Source organism: Lactuca saligna, chromosome 5 (assembly GCF_052625555.1).
Source record: "Lactuca saligna cultivar CGN05327 chromosome 5, ASM5262555v1, whole genome shotgun sequence".
NCBI classification, from domain to species: domain Eukaryota; kingdom Viridiplantae; phylum Streptophyta; class Magnoliopsida; order Asterales; family Asteraceae; genus Lactuca; species Lactuca saligna.
The window spans coordinates 36153322-36161980 of record NC_136421.1 but is presented as its reverse complement, the minus strand read 5'-3'; the positions used below and the strand labels follow the sequence as shown (position 1 = coordinate 36161980).

Genomic DNA, 8659 nt, shown 5'->3' with positions numbered 1-8659 from the left:
GAATAAAGAATTCATCCCTATATCATCAACGGAAAACACAAAATAAATATCATTGGAGTGATCATACCTTGGTGTTGGTGGTTCTTTGAGTCTTCCCCAACTAGTTGTCCTATTGAACCTAGAACATGGGATCTCCAATGTTGCTAGGTTAGGTTTCCGCTAGGTGGTGATTCATTGTGTTGGCTTTAAGCCCATTCCCCTCGATGTGAAGAGAACTTGCTCTCTACTAAGGCCTTCTGTCAATGGATCAACTATATTTTCCTTTGACTTTATGTGACTAATGGAAATGATTCCATTCTTCAGCAAGTCTCTTATTGTAATATGTCTGCACCGAATGTGTCTCGACTTGCCATTGTTTATATGACTTTGTGCTCTAGTAAGAGCAGCCATACTATCACAATGTATGGCAGTGGCAGTAACAGGTTGAGGCCACATAGGAATACCCTCTAGGAAGCTTTTAAGCCATTAAGCTTCTTCAACAGCTTTGTCTAAAGCAACAAACTTTGCTTCCATTGTAGAACGAGTATTCACAGTTTGCTTAGATGAATTCCAAGAGATAGTAGCTCCACCAAGAGTGAACACATATCCACTTGTGGATTTTGCCTCTGAAGTATTGGAAATCCAATTTGCATCACAATACCCTTCAAGAACAGGAGGATATTTCGTGTAATGCAGTCCATAATTAATTGCATGCTTTAAATATCTAATCACTCTCACTAATGCATACCAATGATCTTTTCCAGGATTGTGGGAGTAACGACTCAATCTACTTACACTATAAGCCAAGTCTGGTCTAGTACAATTCATAATATACATTAAGCTACCAAGAACTTGAGTATATTCTAACTGAGCTACACTATCACCTTTATTCTTCTTAAGAAGATTTGAAGGATCAAAAGGGGTGACTACCGGCTTGTCATCATAGTGTCCAAACTTCATAAGTACACTTTCAATATAATGGGACTGAGTTAGAGTATAACCATCTGATCTTCTTTGAACTCTTACACCAAGGATCACATCTACTACTCCCAAGTCCTTCATGGAAAAGAGGAGTGTAGCATTTTCTTGGTTTGATTGATCACATCCAAATTAGTACCCATTATAAGCATATCATCCAGATACAAGCATATGATGACACAAGCATTCTTGTATTGTTTGACATAAACACATATATCACATTCATTAATTCTAAATCCATTAGAGAGTAATGTGTTGTCAAACTTCTCATGCCATTGCTTTGGAGCCTATTTTAGTCCATAAAGTGATCTAACTAACTTACAAACTTTGTTTTCTTGACCCTTAACCACAAACCCTTCAGGTTGGTTCATATATATCTCTTCATCTAGTTCACCATACAAGAAGGCAGTTTTCACATCCATTTGGCGTATTTCCAAATTATGAATGGCTATAATTGCTACTAATGTGCGAATTGATGTAATTCTTGTAACAGGTGAATAGGTGTCAAAGAAGTCTTGACCCTCTTTTTGACGATACCCTTTAGCTACTAAACGAGCTTTGTAATTCTCAATGGTACCATCAGGTCTAAACTTCTTCTTGAATATCCATTTGTGCCCAATTGGTTTTGCCCAGGTGGCAAATCTACTAATTTCCAAGTGTTATTCTGCACAATGGAATCAATCTCACTTTTGATTGCCTCTTTCCAAAAGGGAGCTTCAGACGAATCCATAGCATCCTTGTAGGATTGTGGTTCCTTATTCGCTACATAGGTCATGTAATCAGGTCCAAAATCTTTGGCTATTTTGTTCCGTTTGCTTCTTCTGGGTTCTAAGTTCTCTTCTTGAACCTTAGAAGAGCTCTCTTCATTTGATTGTAAACTTTTGTCTGGAATGGTATCGTTTAGTCCATCATCTAGAGGTCTTTTCCTAGAGTAGATAACCTCTTTCCCTTTATCCTTAAAAGGAAAAATATTTTCAAACAGTTCAGCCTCTGCTGATTCCATGATGGTTTGGTTATGGATATCATCAACATGTGATTTAAACACAAGAAACCTATAGGCTGCACTATTCATGGCAGGGCCAAGATAGATGCAATCTATGGTTTTTGGTCCAAGTTTAGTGCTCTTAGGAAGAGGTACTTGTACCTTCGCAAGGCAACCCACACTTTCATCCTTTTATAAGAGGGTAACTTTCCTTTCCACATATGATAGGGTGATTTATCACTCTTTTTATGAGGAATTCTATTAAGTATTGAATTTGCTGCAAGACATGATTCTCCCCACAAATTATATGGTGCTCCAGAAGTAATTAACATTGAATTAATCATGTTTTTCAATGTTCTATTCTTTCTTTCTGCCACTCCATTTTGTTGAGGAGTATATGAAGAAGTTGTTTGATGTATAATACCATTTAAAGAACAAAATTTAGCAAAGTCTTTGGATTCATATTCCCCTCCTCGATCAGAGCTTAGAATTTTGATCTTTTTGTCAAGTTGATTTTCAACTTCAGCCTTGTAATTCTTAAAATAATTCAAGGCTTCATCTTTGGTATTTAACAAATAAATATAACAGTACTTGCTGTAATCATCAATAAAGGATATATAATAATTCTATCCTCCTCTTGTAGGTGTTGCTCTAAAATTACATAAATCATAGTGGATTAACCCTAGTATTTCATTAGATTTTTCAACTGATTTATGAGGATGTTGTGAAAATTTTGATTCTACACAAACCTCACATTTTATGTTTTTATCTAATGAATATTTTGGTAACATGCCAAGTTTTGCCATCATTTGAATAGAACAAAAATTGACATGTCCCAAACGAGAATGCCACAAAATTGAAGGATCATGCATATACATAGAAGAGGGGCTAGTAGTGCCCATTATTGCATTAACGTTAACATTAGTTACATCATTGTTTGGTGTTTCAACACCATAGTACAAAGGTAAGACACCAACTTTGAAGAGACCCTCACTAAGGTATCCCTTTCCAACATACACCCCATCCTTGGTGAGAACAAAGTTATCAGACTCAAATACAAGTTTGAAACCTTTGTTACTAAGAATAGGACCAGAAATCAAATTCTTATTAATTTCAGGAACATGCAAAACATCACTTAAAATGAGTTCTTTTTCAGAAGTCAGTTGCAACTTCACTTTTCCCTTTCCTTCAACTTTTGCAGTAGAGCCATTCCCCATAAACATTGGTTCAGAATCCGAGACTTTCTAGTATGTAGAAAACATGGTTCAGGAGTTGCAAATGTGCCTTGTGGATCTAGTATCAATCCACCAATCCACACAATTGCTAACCATGTTGGTTTGAATCACAGCAACAAACTGATTTGGTGATTCAACCATGTTGGCTTGACCAGAATTTCCTCCACCAGAATTGCCACCATTGTCTCCATTGTTCCCTCCATTATTTCCTCCATTGTTTCCTCCTTGACCCCTCCAAAATCTGCAATCTTTGGCCTTGTGTCCAATTTTGCCACAAACATAACATGGACCAGAATTCTTCTTGAAATTCTTCTTGTTAGGGCCATGATTTTTGCCTTCTTTGGAAGAGTTTTTGGAGCCTTGCTTCCCTTTATTGTTGTTGTGCTTTGTCCTTGAAGTACTTGCTTCTCCAACAAAGTTTGCACTTGGTTCCAAGGAATTTGCATCTGCCTTCTCATTCAATCTGTTATCTTCTTCCACACGAATTCTCAACACAATTTTCTCAAAACTCATCATCAGTTAAGTGTTTAAGATATAGTTTGAAATTCTTCCAAGAAGGAGGAAGTTTTTCAATGATTGAACCAACAAGAAAGTTAGAGTTTATACCCATACCTTCAACTTCAAGATCATGTGCAATGACTTGAATTTCCTCCACTTGTTTAAGGACAGATTTGGTATCCACCATCTTGAAATTCATGAATTTTCCAATCACGAATTTCTTGGAACATGCCACTTCTGTTTTGTATTTCTTTTCCAATGATTCCCATATCTCTCTTGCAGTAGTCATGGTAGAGTAGATATCATAGAGAGAATCATCCAGGGCTTTCAAAATATAATTTCTGCAATTATATTCATTTGTGTTCCAAGTTTCCACTGCCCTTTGATGTTCTGCCAATTGGGCTTCACTGGGTGGTGTTGTTCCTTCTGCAGTGGTTATACCAATAGGAGGAGAGGGGGAAGCATCAGTGAGAACATTGGAAACATGAAGAGTTGTTAGATAAAACAACACCTTCTGTTGCCATCTCCGAAAATCTAAGCCTTTGAATTTCTCAGGCTTTTCCACATGTGTTTTGATGATGAAATTTTGATCCATTCTTCACACTTTGATTTCTGTCTTAGAATGTTATTACAGAAGTATACAATCAACAAAGTAATTGAAATAAATCGAACTAAATTCAGATATATTTGATATACAAGAATCAAATTTACAGAAAACATACTTGTTTGATGATTACACAGAAATATAACCACGAAATTGTAGAGATTGAGGTCTGCTTTTGCAGTATCATAAGACAGAAATTTCCCTGGAATGGGTCTGTCTTGAGGATACAACAATCCAATTCAAGAACAAATCTTGACTCTGTCGAAATTCACCATGTTCCCTTTGGAAAGATAAACGATTTTTGAGAAAAGTGTGTGTGTATATCATTAGCCTTCAAATTTTGTCCAAATTCATTCATTTATAGGCTTCTAATGGTGGTTGTAAACCACCAACCGAAATCAACTGCCAAAACTGTCTGCAATTAATCCTCTATTTAACAGAATTTGTTTTGCACTGAATTAAAAAAAAAGATTAATTAAGGACTAATTAATTTCGGATTATATATTAAAAAAATATTATTTAGTCAAGAAGAGCCCAAAGACCCAACGCTCTATCTTTGACCATTAATATTGAATAATCCAAGCTTCTACTAGCCGAATTTGACTAGTCCAACACCACAACCCAAACCCAATCTGCTTAACCAATTACTTGGTCCATTTAAATAAATGAGTGAGACAAGCCTTATAAGGTGGAAAAATGTTTCCTCTTCCACCAATGTGGGATAAGTCCCATATTGTAATTTTATAGAGCAAAGTTCCAACATTAGAAACATCGATTTTGTGTGTATTAATCCATGATTTTTTAAAAGTAAAACGTGTGTAAAAGTCAAAATCGAATGTTTTGTTGTTGAAATTAAAATCGAAATCGATTAATGAATCAATCTGATATTTGAAGTTGATATCATGTGGTGTTGATTTGATTCATGTCGACATCGTTAAGTGTTCATTGTGAATGATTAGTCGACTGTTCGTAAGTTCTTGATGATGAACACAGATTGTGTTTACATCTTGAAGGATTTTCGAAAATTGAAGGTTTTATAGTTCTTGTTGATGTGGATGGGTATAAGGAAGATTTCGAAAGGATTGTTTGGTTTGTAAGCTATGATTTGGATTTTGGAGTCGGAAGTCAGATTTCGAAGATCGACATTTTCACAGAATCTATTTTTAGGCTAAGGACGAATTTGGAATCAATGTTTGTGATTGGTTTTGAGTTAGAATAAACGATAGACTGGGTTGATGGGTTTTGATCAAAGCAAATTTGAATGAAGGATTGCTTGGGTTGAATAATCGAAGGCTGTTTTTAGAATTAGTTGAAGATTTTCAAGTGAGAATAATGAAACGGGATTTTATATATGGACTTGATAATGAAGACTGTGATTTGGGATTTTGATTCGAAGATTGATTGTGAACGAATGGACGATAGGGTATTTAGGAAAGATAAAGAAATTTCATACGAAGAAATTATTGTTCATAACTAAGGCTTTCGTATGCTTCGTATGAATTGAAAAGCAGGAAAAGAGAATTTTCGAAAATGGCCCTTATAGTTTCGAATGGTTGACAAATTAAAAAAAAAAAGAAAAAAAAACTTTGTTTGATTGTGTAAAAGCTTGGTATGATTTTGGACAAAAGCAAAATGTTCGAATTCAGACCCTGAAACTTCGAATTTTTGACACTTTGAACATTAACACAAGTTTCGTATGTTTGACACTTTTCACCAAAATTCGAAATTTTTTGAAGCTTCATATGTTTGGTGGGGTTATGCTTCGTATGATTTGAGCACAAAGGCAGAATTTTGGAAAATAGTCCCTGAAGCTTCGAATTTTTTGCAGTTTGCACCCAAATTCGAAAAGGACTGTTTTTTGCTGAAAATTGAAGAAAGTGCATTTCAGGCCCCTGTAGTTTGTGCAAATTGACGCTTTTTACCCACATTTGTGAAAGGGGGAGAGTTTTTCATATTTTGCTGTTTTGGGCGCAACAGGTCACGGCAGAATTCTGAAATTGACAATTTCTACCCATTTTTGAGAAATTGTCAAAGGCGATCCGTGAACGAAGCTAAAATTTGATTATTTTTTGGGTTTTCTAGATTGAAGCACAAAGTTTATGCAACATGTTAAGGGGGAGTTTTGACACGAAAAAATCCTAATAGAGCACGTTCTTTTTCCTTGGGAGTTTTATAATCAAATTTCGATTATAAAAAGGGGGAGAAGTTTTATATGGAAATTAGAACTTGAATTTTTAATATTACGTGGATTTGAAGCCCGAAGTGATCTTGAAATTTTGAAGCCACGAGATGATGCAATTGGAAGATAGGAAGTGTTGTATTCGAAATGGGTTTGGTTTTATTGAAGATTTTTAGGGTGTGTTTTTATGCGCAACTTTAGGGTGATTATTTGGAGTTAATCATTCGTTGCTGCTCGGTTTGTTTAGTCTCACATCCTAGAGCCCAAATTGAAGAATCATGGAATGAAGATTGAAGTTCGTTTCAACATGTGTCACCTTTGAGGCTCGAACCGCGTAGTTGCTCGACTTTGGAAGATTTGAAGTGGGTCATTCATTCCTAACTTTGAGGGGGAGAATGTTGGGGTGCAAAGTTATTAATGATTGACTTTGTAAATGTTTGACTTTTGTAAAATCCACTTGCATGTGGAGTATTAGCCTTTTGACACGTGATAGATAGAGAGTGAGAGAGAGACATGTAAACACCTCTATATAAGGTGGGTTTGTTCACTTGTAGAGGTGTGCCTGAGAGATGTAAAAGTGAGTGTGTAAGTGTGTGTTATTTATGTAGTCTAGATCTAGATCTTTTTGTAACACCATATATAATAAATACATCTCTTGAACACCCAAATCACCATGTTCAGTTGTGCAATCTTTAATTCCGCATGCCAAACCATGTTCTTTGTCACTAGAAGCCTCAATAATCAAATCCAGAAGTAGTGAAATGATGGTCTTCCTCAAAGATAACCCTCGACTAGGGGAACTAGCCATCTTGCGGCTCAAGGCATTAGCAGCCACAATTGCCTTCCCCGGGTGGTAAAGGGTCTTGAAATCATAATCCTCGACCACTTCAAGCCATCTGCATTGTCTCATATTCAGATTAAGATGATCCTTAAGATACCTCAAGCTCCTGTGGTTCGTCTAGATGGTACAATGCACCATATATAAAGTAGTGTTGCCCACTATTGAGGGAAAACACTACTGCTCCCGAATCCAAGTTATGTGTTGGATACCTAACCTCACAAGGCATTAGCTGGCTGGAAGCAAATGCAACGACTCTGACTCGCTACATGAGAACCATCCCAAACCTGTGATTAAGGCGTCACAATATACTACAAAATTCTCAACACCCTATGGAAGGGTCAGTATATGAGCTTCACATAACCTATGCCTCAATGTCTCAAATGTAGTCTGTTGCTTAGGCACCTAATAAAAATCCACACTCTTCTTAGTCAAATGAGAAAAAAGAACTGAAATCTTGGATAAGTCCTGGATAAACCTCTGATAGTAGCCTACCAACCCAAGAAAACTATGGATCTCAGATGGAGACTTCAACACCTCCCACTGCATAACCGCCTGAATTTTAGCCGGATCAACCAGAATCTCATTCTGATTGACGATGTTCTCTAAGAACTGGACCTATCACAACCAAAAATCACACTTGGAGAACTTGCATACAACCTCTCCTTCCTCAACACTCCAAGTAACTCTCACTTGTGCTCTTCATGTTGTTTCATGGTCCTCAACACTGTAGAATATCATCAATAAAAACAATAATTGATTAATTGAGCATTGACCTACATACGCGATTCATCAAATCCATGAATGCAGTAGGTGCATTGGGGAGCCTAAACGACATCATCATGAACTCATAATGTTGATATCAGGTCTGAAAAGATGTCTTCTCCATACCCTCCTCTTTGACACTCACATGGTACTAACTTGACCTCAAATCAATCTTGGAAAACCAAGACGCACTTTGTAGCTATTAAAAAAGATCAAAAATCCTCGAAAGTGGGAAATAGTTCTTTAGTTTTAACTTATTCAACTCCAGGTAATGTATGCACATTCGAAGAAAACCGTCCTTCTTCTTCACAAACAACATCAGTGCTCCCCAAGGTGAATTGCTTGGTCAGATAAACTACTTTCCTGCTAGCTGCTGGAGATGAGAGAACAACTCTTGTATCTCTAGTAGTGTGAGATGATGCAGTGCCTTAGCAACCCCACATGGGATCATATCGATCATAAACGCCACCTGCCTCACGAGAGGAAGACCGGGTTATCCTCCAGGAAGACATCTGGAAACTCCCTAACACGCACGACTCATCTTCACTTCTTGAGAAGCCAAAATCTTTGACCTTCTCATCGAAACAAAGATTCCAGCTAC

At 36.8% G+C, this 8659-nt stretch overlaps 1 protein-coding gene and 1 pseudogene across 1 annotated transcript; both read right to left on the bottom strand.

Moving 5' to 3' along the window:
• Positions 1–465: 465 nt before the first annotated feature.
• On the bottom strand, positions 466–939 carry LOC145045198 (secreted RxLR effector protein 161 pseudogene; annotated as a pseudogene).
• A 1626-nt stretch (positions 940–2565) lies between these two features.
• Positions 2566–4267, bottom strand: LOC145045197 (uncharacterized). Its single transcript, XM_078993543.1, has 3 exons — positions 3787–4267; positions 3268–3647; positions 2566–3183 (listed from the first exon to the last, which is right to left on the bottom strand). The coding sequence occupies exons 1-3, from the start codon at positions 4265–4267 to the stop codon at positions 2566–2568; spliced, it is 1479 nt and encodes a 492-aa protein (XP_078849669.1).
• Between the last annotated feature and the right edge of the window lie 4392 nt (positions 4268–8659).

Coding starts and splice junctions, on each gene's coding strand:
- LOC145045197 (XM_078993543.1), bottom strand. CDS start 4,267: ATGGATCAAAATTTCATCATCAAAACACATGTGGAAAAGCCTGAGAAA. Junction 3,648..3,786: donor ACATGATCTTGAAGTTGAAG/GTATGGGTATAA, acceptor TTCGTGTGGAAG/AAGATAACAGATTGAATGAG. Junction 3,184..3,267: donor CTGTGATTCAAACCAACATG/GTTAGCAATTGT, acceptor TCTACATACTAG/AAAGTCTCGGATTCTGAACC.